Source organism: Seriola aureovittata, chromosome 19 (genome assembly GCF_021018895.1).
Source record: "Seriola aureovittata isolate HTS-2021-v1 ecotype China chromosome 19, ASM2101889v1, whole genome shotgun sequence".
NCBI lineage: Eukaryota > Metazoa > Chordata > Actinopteri > Carangiformes > Carangidae > Seriola > Seriola aureovittata.
This window is the reverse complement of record NC_079382.1, coordinates 2,015,025-2,030,860: the sequence shown is the minus strand read 5'-3', so window position 1 is coordinate 2,030,860 and position 15,836 is coordinate 2,015,025. Positions and strand designations below refer to the sequence as shown.

The following is a 15,836-nucleotide window of genomic DNA, read 5'->3' as shown; positions in this document are numbered from 1 at the left end:
ACGCTAGCAAAATAAATCATGAGGCCAAGTAAAGCAAAAGCTATAGTGACGACACAGCAGCAGGTTAACCTACAAGGGAGAATTAGCCAGGCTCACTGTGCTGCATAAAAATACATTGTGACCCTACTCACCATCTCTGGTACAGAGCATTAAGCAGCAGTGTTCAGATCAAAGCTAAAACGGAGCCATTGACTGAGTAAAGCGGTATCAAAGGCAAACTCAATGAGCTCCTATCACCAAACACCACCAGCCCCAACAAGGATAGGAACCAAAGAGGGTGACCACAGGCCAACAGGTGCCTTATATAACCTGGCCCCGATGAGGGAGCTGGATGGAGGAGGAGGAGTCAGGCCTGGGGCTGCGTCACCAACACTACACATAGTACTATATTCACCTACTGTAGGGGAGCAGTTCCCATTTATGCTGCACAGCCAGCACAACTGGGCAAGAGGCTGTTCTTGTAGAAATATGAATCCACTTCAGGGAGAAAACAAGTTTCAGGAAAAAGAAAAACAACAAAAAGTTGGATTTTCTGAGTCTGGGCTGTTGCTATAATAATGTAAACACAGTCTGCACACACACTCACTCCGTGGGTATGTTGCTAACATCTATGTACATTTCGTGCATCGACTGTAAACAACACATTCTAATAATCTTATTAAATTTTTATGCTCTGGTCGGGAGCGTGCAACACTGGATGATTTCACAGGTGGAAAACTAGTAAAAAAGCATTCAGGGCAACACGCACTGGTGCCATATATGGGGGGTTGTTGTGTTGGCAGTACAGTAGTATTGCTGTTCTGTTTCCCATTGTCAGTGTGGATCAGCTCTGCAGGAAATCAGCAGTTCTGTCACATTCATGAAAACATCACAGCTACTGTGCAGCACACGGAGTATTTCTTCTGTCTGTGAGGCAGGTCACGTCCAGGGTGAGGCGTTGATACAAAGTGATGTGTGATGGCCTTTAGGACCAGAGGTTAGTGTGCTATTCACATTATGTTATAAAAACAGTGAAAAGAAGAAGCTGAGTGTGAAACCATTTCCATGTCAGCCTCCTACTGATTATAGTAAGTATAGCTATCACCTTGCTGCTGATACTGTCGAAGCATCTGCCCTAATTTTACTTGACTTAAAGGGGCTATTTCTACGTTTTTTTGTGCCGCCAAGGAGCGGGTGGTGGTGAGTGTTGCTTGACAAGAGCTGCGGTGATCGTTATCTTTATTATACAAGAAATTATGATATGTCCTTTAGCAATGCTACGTCATCAGGGCAGGTAGGAGGAGTGGCTATCGGAAAGTGACGAGATAGGCCGGGACTGGTTAGCGTTCCAACTCCAGTAGAAGAAAAGATGAAAAGAACGTTGGTGTTGCTTTCCACTTTTGGAGACAGCTGTTGATGAGTTAAGGGATGAAGTTTGATGCTGGACTCTCAATATTTCTTCTAGACTGGTAAGTAAACAGCTGTTAATGCTAACGCTGACTATACAGCAATTGCAAAACTTAAAAAAAAAACACTTTTAATGGTGGTATTTTTAATTGAGATTTTTTTTTATTATCATAAAGCAGGTCTAGGGTTTATATTAATACTTAAATAATGAAATGCACACAGCCTGTATTCAGAAACTGAGCCTTAAAACAAGTCTTCAGGACTTTTGTAACTTTGTGATGTCACAACAAAGCAGTCACCCCCCCTCAGCCATGGCCCAAGCCCCACCCACCTGGACCCACCATCCAACCTTGCAGGATTTGGTTTCGCTGAGTGTTTACCTGAAATCTGCTATATTTTATTGGATCACTCAGAAAACAGTCAGCCAATCAGAAGAGAGGCTCAGAGCCTCCTCTCTTCTGATTGGCTCACCGACCTGTTGTTACTAGAGCACCAGAGAGAAGCTTGAGAAAAGAGATGTAATATGGTGATGGAGATGGTTTTTGGTTCCACAAATATATCTTCTTATGGATCAACAGTACATACATATAAAACACAAATATGGGACCTTTAAACTCTGTGTTTGATGCAGTAGACCACAGTGTCTTCATTTCTGGTTGACTGGCCTGTCTGGAAAAAAGTGTCTAGGACTCTGAAACACACTTCTAATCTGAGCAAATATTGTCGGACAACAAGCCAGCGATCACCGCCTTCATTGAAGCTTAAATCAACCTCTGTGTGCACATTTCACAACATTTAGTTCCCTTTAATGTTGAGATGCTGACGTAACCTTCCAGATAAGAACATCACTGACAAACCATACCACAACAACAACATTGCTTGGTGCAGAAAAGTGTTTACATAACAATAATAATAATAACAATAATAATAATCATTATTATAATAATACAAATACCAAACAACAATGAAAGCCAAGATCAATTACAATCGTCATCGGAAACATCTGCATTTGGTACAATATTCATCAACTAGACATAGTTCAGAGTTACTAGAGAAATATTTAAATTAATTGGAACTGTACATATGACATGTAAGAGGAAAACAAAAGAGAGACAGACAGATATTTTTAGGGTTAGAGGACAATTCATTCAATGTAATCAGGGTTTGAAAACCATGCTGTCATAAATACACTCTTGTTATGATTTGTGATTTTAGGACACGCTCTGTAACCGTGGGGTTCGTGGAAGTGCAGCGTTGTCACTGTGACATTGTACAGGTTTATTACAGAGGTCTGACCTCAAGGGCCACATGCACTCAGCTTTTTTAACCAGAAACAGACAAAGTAGTTTAATTTAAGCTGATATCTGTTTGCAGATCCGAGTGAGCGGTGACTGTGATGTTAGTGTCTGTTGAGCTGCCAGAGACCTGTGGGATTCAGGCACAAATAACAAGAGAGGAGTTATACAACTATTCTATAGATCCTAAAAGTTCAGTTCTCATCAGTTCCCTAAAGTCTCATTTCCCTCTGTGTGGTGATCATCTCATCACGAAAAACTGTTTCCTGTTCAGGCTGTGTTTCATAGAGCTTGTCCCTTCAGTGATGGCAGCCCCAGGGTCGGGATGTTTGACACTGGACATAAAATCACCACAATGACAACGGTCCTTTTGATTTAAGTGACTTAATCCTCCCTTTTCCTTCATTCAGTACTGTATTTATGGCAGCCATTGGCTACGTTTTCAAGCCAGGGACAAAAAAAGAGGGAACTATCTTTTCTACCCTCAGGCTGAACCCAGGCCAGTGACTCAAAGAAGAACTGAGCTATGCCACTGGGGCTGCCAAGGGGGCTTCATCTCTTCTTTTACTGTCTCTGGGGGTTTGTTTCAGAGGGCTGAATAATGCATTCTTCCACCACTCTGGGCAAAAGAAAAGAGAAACGTGGGCCAGGGTGCCTGACGGTCGGTACAGTGCGTGCCTCACTACACAGTCATGCTTTGGTGTTGAACACTGTTGGCTCCGCGTGGACAGTGGAAGTCTGGTGAGCCAACAGTTGACGAGACGAAGTCCAAAGATCCAGAGTCTAATCCTCACGCCTGAATGCTTAAAAAAATGTCAGACAGGTCTCTGTGTTCGTCTGCCAAGTTTCACCTCTCACTACAGATGACTGTCAGCTTAACCGGAGAGAAGAAAGTAAATGAAAGCGAGGCTGGAATCAGCTACAGGTGCAGAGAAACTGTACATCCAGAAAATAAATAAAAATATACCACACAGTAAACATGTCAGCTTTGCTCTAAAGCTTCGCTGAAGATCACAAAGCAACAAAAACACGCAGAATTCAGAATGAGCAAAACATGTTCGACTGTTTTTGACAACAGTGGGTGAAAAAATACAAAAAGGAACAATAGGAAAAGATTATTTTTACAAGTGTTTCACAAAACAAGTCTTCCCTTTAAACAGAAATCTTTTCAGCGAAACACACAAAAACTATATTGAATTGCAGGGATGCTGTGTTTTTTTTTTTTTCAACTTCGAAAAGGATTCATTAAACGTTTTTTATGGTGGTGACAAATCACCAGCGGATAATAACCCGGATTGACACAAGTGATTAGTCAGCTCTCTTTTATGGCCCCAGCATGATAAAACCAACCAAGTGTTGAGCCACAGAATTTCCATCAATAATCTTGCAGAGGAGAGTTAAAGTGCCACGGGATCCAAACAGTCCACAAGTAAGATCTATTTGAATTGATCATTTATCAAAAATAACTCTGAAATGTACACTTTATGGAATAAAACAGAAGCACTCCCAGTATCTTGTTTTTTTTTTTTAACTGATGCAAAATCACATGGTTCAATTACAAATATTAACACAGCCAAAAACACAGAAGTAAGTTAAACCTAAAACCAGACATTGTGCTTTCCCTTCAAAAGAATTATGATGATTACTTTCCTGTTCTAAAATGTTTGGATTTTGTTTGGAAATGAATGAATTAAGGATAATTGTACTAATTATGAGTAAAATACAGACAGTGTTCAGTTAGTACGCTGCCCATTAATTAATGTCAAATATACGCTGGATGAGAATAAACTTATTTAGTCCTTTAAACAGTGTATAGCAGGTAATGAAGAATAAAGTTTAAAGAAATAAATACATTAATTATGAATTACTGTTGGGTTTAGTTGAAGTTTTTTTTCAAGGTTGTTTCTCTGGAAATCAACCACTTGCTTACAAACTCAACTCATCTCAACTAACCAAATGAAAGACATAGCCTAAGAACTTTATCTCTACTTTCAATGTAGTTGGTACCGAATTAAAATGTTTTTTCCAAGAAACTTAAAAGAAACTTAAAAGAAATGGTTAGCAAGTCCCATAAAGTAAAGTGTTAGCCACAGCTCTTCTCATTATTGCTGGAAAAATATTCCATATATCAAACTGAGGCTAAAGTAAAACTTTTTAACGAGGCTGTTTAAAACTGGTCAGGCGATTTTTACAAACCATAACTTTTTCATTCAAATGAAAGTCCAAGCAGAGCCCTAAAATGACCACAGCAGTGCACCGAGCCAGTTTCAGTGATATAACAACCAAACATTTCATGGTATCCACGATACGAGTGTGACTGAACAGACTGTCCTGCTTCAGTTAGAAAGAGATAACTGCCAAACTGCAGCCTTAATAGGCACAGACAGTGTCTGTTTCCAAGCTTCTTCACTGTTGACTAAATGTTCTGCTCCAGCCAAACAGTCACAGCTAATGGGAGGAAATTACTGTTCAAACATCGATTCCAGTTCTGCAGTTGGAGAGCATATGTGAGGAGAGGGCTACATGCAGAGCTAGAGGAGGCACACCATTCTCTGCAGCTTCAAATGTATGGAGAAGGATTCTTTTATCAGCAAAATATTGAGTTGAATTATGTTTTTAAGGCTTGCTGACAGGAGCCGGAGGTGATAAAAGCTAAGCTAGACGCTAAATGTAAAACTGCTGTAGCATCAATGTTGTAAACTATACCATATGTATCCCATTTTGAGTCTTTTGTAACATTTGACAGAGAAAATTAGATGATTTTTGATAAATAATGAATTGAAATGGCACTTTCTAGTGGGCTCATAACTTTGGACCACACTGTACATACAGTTTCAATAAAGGGTCAGTTCACCCGAATCAGTTTTTCTTCTTTAAATACTTGCTACATCCCCAGTGCAGGTGGCCTGAATGGAATTTCTCTTGTTCTGTTAAAATAATTAAAAATAAACTAAAAATACCAGCTGGTGGTTGTACGACTCCGCCAACCAGTCAAGATGCAGGAAATATGTTCACAATCTCCCCTTCATGAGTCACAGCGTTGAATAATGGCCAGAAGTGTTTTTACAGAACATTATGATGTCACAGTGAAGTTCACCTTTGCTCTTTTGGATATAAAATGTCATCACTTTATTATTTTATTTATTTATTAGACATTTGAGTTAAATAGTGTATTTAGCATATGAATTTGTGAGTTATGGCAAAAAAATTGTTTTGTGTCTCACAGTGACCTTGACCTCTGAACACCAAATTCTAATCAGTTCATCCTTGAGTCCAAGTTTGGGTCAAATTTGAAGGGATCCCCTTGAGGAGTTCCTGAGATATCACATACACAAGGCCAAAACTGTGTTTTGTGAGGTCACTGTGACCTTTGACTTCTAACCACCAAAATCTAATCAGTTCATCTCTGATTCCAAGTGAATGTTTGTGCCAAATTTGAAGGGGTTCCCTTAAGGCGTTGCTGAGATATCGCCATCGTGAGAATGGAACTGATGGACAACCCAAACACGATGCCTCTGCTCACGGCTGTCGCAGGCGCAGAGGCATAAGGACACTTGACAAACTCAACAGCAATCTGTCTTTCCAGAAACAACACCCTGATTACTCTTGATAATCCACAGACCTCACTGTCAACAGACTCCACTGGGGACTATTTTCTAGCCAAAAAGCTGGGCTTGTGAAATGTCTGCTGAGAGTCTGCAGAATATCCACAATCAAATGTTGATTTGGAGTTTTTCAAATGTCCTTTTTTGATCATTCAAGCAGCACAAGTGAAATTCTATTTACCTCTATTGTATTTGAGTTGTGGCAGGACACAGCAGGATAAAACCAAAACTATGTGTGTAGCCAAACACCCAATGGGAAAACATTGCGTGAACTAACCCTTTAGGTGGGGGTAATATCATCCTGGCGTCTGCACAGTGGCCTGCTGGGAATTCTCTTTGCTATCATAAAAACAAAGCTATTATGATTTTTTTTTTTTTTTTTTAAGTGATAAGTTTCCTCCCTTGAACAGTCAAGCAGTTGCCACAAATGATACCTTCTATCATTGCTAAACTTTGGCTGACGTGCCCAAGGAGCTGAGCTTCACTGCATTATCTTGGTTTTTATCATTTATCCTCAAACCACAAGACATCAATCATCAGTGAATCACAGCATGATTGTCTAATTTGCCACATAGAGAAACTTTCAATCTTTTAAGGAAAAAGTGCAAACTGAAGGAGATAAATATTATAATCATTAAAAAATGTCTTACAATCTGACAACACCGGTTGGTCCGGAACATTGGTCTGAGAAAGAGATATTTGAAAGCTTCAGGGCATTTTCCAAGTTGGAATATTTCCAATACAATTTTAAAAATGTGCGTCAATATGTTGCTTTTACATTGTTAGAGATACCAACTGTGAAGGAATAATTCAAATAATCTCCAATTTTGTTTGGGAGTTATTCCAAAAAGCACCTCGATTGACAAACCGATTGATTATATTCTGTTCTGTTTCATCCATCCTGTGATTTCTGCCCTTTCTGTCTCCATGACTTATTTTCTCACACAGGTGAAAACGACAGCAGAGTGTGTGCCTACACACCATGGGGAGCTGGAGAATGTATGGGTTTGTATGTACAGTCAAGGTGACCCTTGCAGGACCCCGTGGAGGCATGAACAAAAGCAACCGCTCGGACACATTATAACACTAAAGAATAAGGCACATAGAATAGATAGAATATCAATATTTACATAGGATATGGCTCCACACACACATGCACAAACGGCCAGTTTTAACAAACATCACAGTATTAAAAAAACACCAAAACATAACAGCCTACCAGAACTTTTTTTTTCTCTTCTCTGCCTTCCCACCTTGTGTTTATCCTTTCCTACCCGCTGCTCCTTTTCATTTCCTCTTAGTTACACAGTCTGGCAGCCAGGTCAGCCGATTCTGTAATTTGATATTATAGAGTTGAATCGCAGCAAGGTTCTCTGACCACCCTGAAGCCCTTAAACGCCCTTTATCATCCAGGAGACCCTGGGATTTCAAAGCATAATGTATGACTCAGTCTGTGATTATCTTGACCTGGTTCTCAGACTGTCTCTTGAAATTTTTTTCTTAACTAGCAGGCATTTTCATGAAAGCTAATACAGTGCTAATACAGTGCATTAAAATGGTGGCTCTGGGTTGATTCATGTAGCTACTGTTCATGCATTTATACTACATACTGTAAATGCTGCATTGGTACTGAGGAAAACATTGCTAACCAATAAGCACTATGTCACCCAACCAAACCAGCGCCTCATGAATTTTGATGACTAGATACAGAAACCAATTTTAAATTTTCGCTAATCAATCCAAATAAATTTTGAATTAAAATTGGGGCTTCTAACAACAGCTGTGTCTTCCAACAATGAAACATAATTACAATTCAAAATTAAAAGCAGGGGCAAGAGAGGATGGCAGGAAGCATGCAGAGATTCAAGAAACAAATGTTCTAGAACATGTTCCATGGCAGCGACAGGGCCAAAATGGTTCTAGAACGTTGGTCAGGGTCTTTCAGACTGGAGGGTTCTAGATTGTTGGAGGGGCGACTGTCATGGTGAAACCCTTTCTGGCTGAGGCTCTAGAATGCTTGAAGAGGTTCCAGAACAAAGAAGGTTCTCAATGGCTGAGACTCTCAGAGAGAGTTACTGTGGTTGAGGCTTCTGGAGAGTTCTTAAGAGTTGTTCCGGAACACAAAAAGGTTCTAGAGCATTGGGTGGTGGTTTCAGAGCAAAAGTGAAGCCTTAAATAATATTGTGGGAAGGTCCATCATGGTAAGACATTATCGCCCTTTACATTGGAACCTTTGATAGAAGCATCCTTTATCACTGAAGCTGTCAGAAAGATGATGTGACTTTTCTAGAACAATTAGAACAGTTCCAAAACATAGGGAGTAAAGGTTCCAGAAAGTCCGCCCCGAAACACTGAGGACACTTCTAGAACCTGGTGCTGTGGGCGAAGCTGTCGGACATGATGATGTTTTTGTAGAAGTTGTCGGAGCGTGTGGAGCAGTAATCCTTCACCTTATCAATCATCTGGCTGACAGGAAGGATGGAGGACGAGGAAGAAGAGGAGTTGGGCTCCACCTCTGAGGAGGATGAGGATGAGGAGATGCACTTTGGGCTGGCCTGGTTGGAGTAACATTTGTCTGCATCCAGGGAGCAAAGAAACATAGGGACACAAAAGGATTATGACATGATTATGCAATAATCATTGAATTGTTATAAGTAAGTGTGAGAATGAGCCATCTGAATGCATTTAGTTTGACCTTGATGGTATAAAGGTTCAGTCAAATAAAGCATGTCAACACTCATTATTTACCACTCAAGTATTAGTATTATTACAAGTTTAAAACTATTATTTCAGGGATAGTATTACAGCTTTAATTAAGGTGGTATGTTGAAATTTCTCTTTCACATAGCGTTAACTTATAGGAGAGGTATTCATTATTATTCCACCACAAAAAAAAAAACAAAAAAAACACGACATGGTTTAAATTACATACATATGCACAGTATAGTTTAAATGAACTTGACAAGAGAGTAAAGCAAGAACAGGGATGTGGGTGAGGGCAAAACGTGAGTGAGAAACAAAATGTATTATTTTACATTCACTGCATGTGTATATGAGGAGAGAAGTGCAATAATATCTGGCACCATCGGTTTAAACTCAAACAATCCAAAGTATAGACTGGAAGCAAAAGTAACCACCTTCAAAAAAAAATGTATTATTAAAATATAAAAAATATAAGAAACGGTTCATTAGATTTGAATGAGATGTTGGTCTTAAACATAGAGATCTTATACAATAAGTCGACTAAGATTTGAGATACTTTTATGAAACACTATAAAAGCCAGAGTCTTCAAGTCACAAGGAGTCAGGGTGCTGTTGAACGGTTGATGCTAAGCGCTAACCTTTGCTGGTACATCCTAAAGAGAGGACCCCTGCCGGAATACAAAGCTTGCACTAGTGTACTACATTGGTGAAATGACAGGGAACCTGAACAAGAGCTTGAATGAACACCCCATAAACAAAAACCATCAGCTGTCTGTGAACACCACGCCAAAACCTGTCACAGCAGGGAAGAGGTCAAAGGTATTTAGCAGGAGTCAGTCGACGCCTTGAAAAAGATCAAAGATCAAAGATCAATGATCTGATGTCAAAGACAGTTTTTCATGTTTATCATCTCCCACTCTCTCTCAGTGTTATTATGTGACCAATATTCCATACTTGGGTCTCATGACGATGAGTGAGCCAGCTCTATCTGTGGATGAAGATTACTTAAGTCTCTGGGTTTTGATGAGATCGAGAAAGTAGATCTTAAAATTAATACTTGAGAACAGATGAAGGTTCTGTTTCCTAGTCCTAAGATGCTTTTTGGCTAGGGCTCTGCCACGATACTTATTATTCTCACTACAGTTGTCACCAACATTTTTGACCAGTTTTCAATAAATATCTGTGCGGTAAAAACACCTCACTAACACCTCTAACACTTGATAGTTCCCTTTTGTTATTTTTCCATTGGAGGCTGCCATGTATGCTCCAAAGGAAAAGTGGGCTAAATGTTTGCAAAGCGGTTAGGCTGACCATCTGTACCAGGCCTTTTAGTCTCTATTTCCTTATTTATATCTAGTAACGGTGCCAGGCAATCTGGTTGTTGTCTGGTGTTTTTGTTAGTTTTTCTTTTTTCTTTTCCAAAGGCGGTTGGTTGGTTTGGCGTTCTTCCTTCGCAGATCCTTGCTATTTCAAAGGGTTTATGAGCTAACGGTTCATACAACCAGGCTGAGTGAAGCCACACTAAGTCTGTTGAGGCTTCATAGCAGCAGCCTTGTCTATAAACGTATATTTGGATTTAATTTTCCACTTGATCCCAAGATCACTTTTCAAAATGTGTGCATACCTGATGTAGAAAGACACCTACAAAGAGTGTTATGTTTGGAAATCATTATGCTGTTGTGTTATTTGGACCTTGAATGCTCTCCGCTATTGTCATGGGTTTAAATATGTTTTGGTTCAACTTCAAAGAACAGGATGGGAAGCATTATGGAAAGACGGGTGGTACACAATTAACATGCAGTGTCTGAGGTACAAAGCTTCATAGTCAGCTCCATTGTTCTGTCTAGGCCGCCAATGAAAACATTAAGATGAACAGCTCTGTTTTGACATAGATTCTTTAACTGCTGTGAAAACTATAATTGGCTCAGTTTATCTGCAGAGTAATCTGCCTCCCGTTCAAAGTGGTGAAAGAGTGGCGAAAACACATTATGGTAACTTGTGCATTGTATAAAGATAAACGGCATCACTTGTGTTCCAACAAGTTGTTCCAACTATGTGAACTACAGAGTCTGTCCTTTTTTTTTTAAAAATTTCACTTAAATTTTCAAGTCTTTACACCATTTTCTCAATCCCTTAAAGGGACCAATAAGTAGTTGCCCTAAGTTGTTCATGGTTATGGCTTGCACTACCTATTGAGTTTTTCTGAGAACAGACCAGGTCTGACCAATGTAAATACAGGAGACAGGTGCTTTGACATTTGCAACCCAATGCCATTGTACTTCTGAAGCAATTAACGAAAGTACATCAAGTTCAGGCTCTTTACAGATGCTGCAGCTGCAAATTGAAGGAATCAGGTTTACAGCAATAACTTTGTGTAGTTGTTGTGAATGTCATCCTAAATTTATAGTCATGTCATTTTAATCAAGCGTTTCAGGCTATTTGGACCAGCACTAGCAGCCTCTAGAGTTTTATACATTCGAAGCCAACAAATGGAGCAATGTATACAATTTGGGCCAAATCAAGCACATACTGTCTGTGCTCTGGCCCTCTGGTACCCATCAAAACGTGAAGTGAGACGCTGTAAAGAAGGCAATAATTTAGCCTGTGTCTGAATCATTCTCTACAGCAAAAGTCTTCCTTGGCATGACAAAGGCATGACTGAATCACTGCTCCATCCGTTGCCTAATTAAACAAAACAGGGATGAAGTTGTCATGTTGTCTTGCTCAACATAAAGACGTGATTCCCAACATCTCTTCCAACTGCTGTCCCTATGCAACACGAAGCTACGGGGTCAAGAGATAGTTGCCTGCTGGCGTCGGCTACAGTCACGACTTCCTTAATTCACGCATCCTGACATTCACTGCGCATTATGTCAGCACTGATTATACCCCTGGCTCCACGCTGTAATGTTGAAACTGGTCCTGTCCACTAATTTTGATTTTTGAAATGCACTATTATATCCCACAGGGATGTTTGTTTTTGTTCCTGCATCCTGCATATTTCCCCATGTTTGCCTGAAATACACTCTTGAGTGCGCTTTAGGACGGATATGGAAACTGAGAGGTGGTTGGACCAGGGTCGCAGTAAAGACCTCTGGAAAACCTCTGGTCATGGACTCCGGTCATGATGGATGAATCCTCTTTCCTCAAACATCTGGAATCTATACAATGACAGACTAATGCTGGTACAGACACTCTGAGATGCTGCTGTCCGACCTCAGACAGAGGAGGGAAAGACGAGAAAGAGAATTTTGCGTACAGCACATAAGATTAGAGATGCTGATCTGGGATAATACTTATCTTTTTCCATTGGAAACTATGATGTGGTTACTTTGGAAACTCTGAGGTATAATTTAAAGAGTTTTTTAAACATGCAAATCTACATATATTAGGTTAATTCCAGTTTTTTAACTCTATGAATAATGTAGTACTTTCTGTATCATGACACTATGCATGTACATTTCTTCTACTAGGAATGGCACAACATTATGGGAAGAAGACACCCAAAGACATAAATGGCACCATTTCCATGACAATATGTGCTGAAGCAAAGATATACTGAGGTTGTCTTTCTTTCATTCAGCCCAAGAAATCAAAATACTTTCTTCCTCTTCTGTGTTATTCCTAACAAAGATTACAGCCAAAGAAGCCATTTACAAAAATATTATTTGAAATTGTTTGATGATTAAAACTAGCTAGCCCTGGAGGCCAGATGACAATATTTTAGCAAATAACAATGGCTTCTGACCAAGACTGAAGGTTTGGTTTCTATTTTTGCCTTTTTCTAATGGGCCAATTGAAAAAGACAGCAACATGAGGGAGCAGTTGCACCTCATTAAAGTGGGCTCAAACCCTGGACAGCAAATAAAACCAGAGATATGCAACAAATGGTCGGGCCAGCTCAGAGTCTAATCGGGTCTCACCGCTCAGGGTATTTGAGCACATGTGGTACGCGCCCAAACCATTTGGCCATTAGATCACCCCAAATACAACCTTTTAACTACGCCTTTGTGTGTACATGATGGCAGCATTGTATATCCTGCGTCCATTTGGAGAGATTAATGCTACGCATACATAAAATGCTATATGCACATGAACGCTATGGGCGCGGTCCAAGGACCATATGGGGATGTGGCCTTGGAAGCTGGAGAGTGATGGCAAGCCGCTCCGCTCTGTGTTGTGAGTAACGACAGAGCAAATCATCAAACATCTTGGCGGACATTCAAAAATATTGGAGGTGTTCCTCATCAATGATTTCTCACATTGGCAAAATGAGTGAAACATAGTCACCACTGTCACCATCTACGCTGTTGGTTTTTCAAAATTTACAAAATAGTATGATTATGATTATGATTATGATGATGATGATGATGATATCACAAAGGCGTGGTTGAAGAGCAAGTATCTCCAGTTTAAGGTTGACCATAGAACACACTGCAGTTTCCTCCCTCTGGTGAATGAGATTAAAACTGTGGTGAGACACAGTGATGCTAAACTGAACCACTAACCTGAATTTGTTTGTCCCAGTGGTTTACACTGTAAAATAACTCCTACTGTCCCTCTTCTGTCCTGACTACTGACTGTATTCTCAGGCGTAGCCCATTAATCATGACTAACTGTACAAAGTAAGAAAAGTTGGATGCTAAAAGATCATTTTTCTCCTGTTAGGTCATGATTTGTTTTTGTTCATACAGCCATATCTTAACATTAAGTCTGTACAATAACAATGTCTTGAGCTTGTCTGGCAGCAGTGCTAAAAATGTGAATTTACATGCTTTACGTTTTACACAATAGCTAGCCAAGAAAAAGCACATATTTTACTTTTCTACTCAGGGGAATGTATTAAAAGATGCTGCATCAGAATCAGAGGTTTTAGTCACTGAAGACATTCTAGTATTGTGCAGAAATTAGCGAGCGCACTGCCAACAAAATGACAAAGACAGTTCTTGAAAAGGTCCTTGTGTCATGCTTGGACACAAATCAGGTGATTTCCCAATATGAGTCATAACCGCTATGAGCTGATTGAACGTTGTCAGAAACTCGCACTGTGAGAGTCTGAATACAGTAGAGGTTTCCTATAGGTCAAATCTGTCTGGAAACGATAACCTTCGCTTCACAGGCTACCTCAGTTCATGCGGGATGCATGTATCATTCAGCAGAACTACATGTTCAGTATTTGGCTGAGCTATTTTTGTGGCTGGCTGATAACTGAGTAACAATGCAAGGAATGACTGGGAAGGATCAGCCAGCGTCTATTTTTTGGTGCTTTGGCTAAGTCTTGATAAACTGTCGGTCTGTTTGCTTGGCGAAAAGGAGATAGAGCGAGGGATTCCAAGGTTACTGAACAAAATGCTGCAGCCTTCAGACCAAATAGTTTAAAGACTAAGCTTCACTGGGCAATGGTGTTTCCAGCACGCAAAGGATAAAGTGTTGGAGCTCTGATCCTTCGTCCAACTTGACGGTAGATTTCAGATACAGGTTGATGTGAGGTGAGGAGACAAAAAGCTGTGGCCAAAAGAGCTAAAGTTACTAAAGTTCTCTGTCACAGGTCAGTGTTAACTACTTAAAATGTTGACTTCAGTGGGGCGACTGCTGCACAAGTAACTCGAATCAGGAAATTGGAGGAGAAGGGCATCTACGCAAAATAAGGTTTGTGTGATGTGTTTATTTTATTAGAATCCAATACATTTTCTGTGTAGCCAAGCATGGAGGCCAACCAGAAGCTTGCACTGTTTTTATGCAGAGACCAAAGAAGCAGGAAAAAGAGCTTTTAAAGATCTTTTTCGGGGGGGATGTATCAGGCATTTGCGACACAGACAAATTCATGTCAGAAGAATTAATTCATTTTAGGTTTTAGACTCTAAAAATGTGAAATGATGAAACAACAATGTCCTTTAAAACTCTTATATTGTATAGTGAGAATTCCATGTCTTTATTCATTATAAAGCTTTGAGTCAAAAAGTCACAACACAAATACAAAAGCTTTTGCATTTGTGTTTTGGCTTTTTCCAAACAAAGTGTAAAACTTCTGCTAGTTTCTGCTAATACTTGTGTGTATATGTGACCAATGTCGTAACACAAATGTGTTTATCTGCAGTGCAGAATGTGTGCGTAAACAAAAAGTGACAAGTGCATCCATTCCTGTGGGTCCGGGACACACACACACACCCAAAAGCATTCATACATACAGATCACTACACTGATACGGTGCAAGGCAAGCCCTCGAGTACGTGTGTGGTCCCAAGTCTGAAGCACACGACTGTGCCACAGCAACCGCACGCCAAGATTTACAGCGACACTCAGCGTTAACTGATGAGCAGATTCCACCAAAAGCCTCTGTGATGAAAGGAATTTGTTGACTGTCTCACTGACACGCTAGAAACACATTTTCCCTCAAGAAGGAATGAGCGACATTAACTGCAGACATGCAGCTCATGACTACTGAGTATTAAATCATAAGATTTCTTAAACCGCACTCAACAAACAAAGTGACAACTTTATAATTTCAGGCAGGCGGAATAAGTTCATTTCTCTGACGCAGACTAAAACTGAACTGGTTGCCTGGCAGGACAGTGTTTAAATGGTATGTGTCCTTTTTTCTTCACTTTCTTCCACCTGTTTTGTGACAAAGGGACAATAAATTATGTTTATAGTCAACTTTTTTACATTTTATTTATTAACAAAATAATCTAGTTCCTTTTTGTTTTCCCAAAAACTGAACAAAAGGTGTAATAAGATCCTTTACTTACAGCTGCAATAATATAATATATATTTATATCCTCAGTGGATCAAATGACTTCACGTAATCTGGCTTATTTACAGCTTGTTTCTGTTGTTGCCAAGTGGC

General features: G+C 39.9%; 1 protein-coding gene across 5 annotated transcripts in view; it reads right to left on the bottom strand.

Annotated features, from left to right (window-relative positions):
* Nucleotides 1-1,526: 1,526 nt before the first annotated feature.
* The window catches only part of adgrg6 (adhesion G protein-coupled receptor G6), a 103,918-nt gene continuing 89,608 nt past the window's right edge, over nt 1,527-15,836 (bottom strand). For 4 of the 5 annotated variants that reach the window (XM_056405132.1, XM_056405133.1, XM_056405135.1 and 1 more), the window contains one exon: nt 1,527-8,861. In XM_056405132.1, the coding sequence (XP_056261107.1) occupies nt 8,650-8,861 (212 nt within the window). In that variant the 3' untranslated portion in view covers nt 1,527-8,649. The remainder of the gene's footprint in view (nt 8,862-15,836) is intronic. The other variant, XM_056405134.1, reaches the window with a different exon arrangement.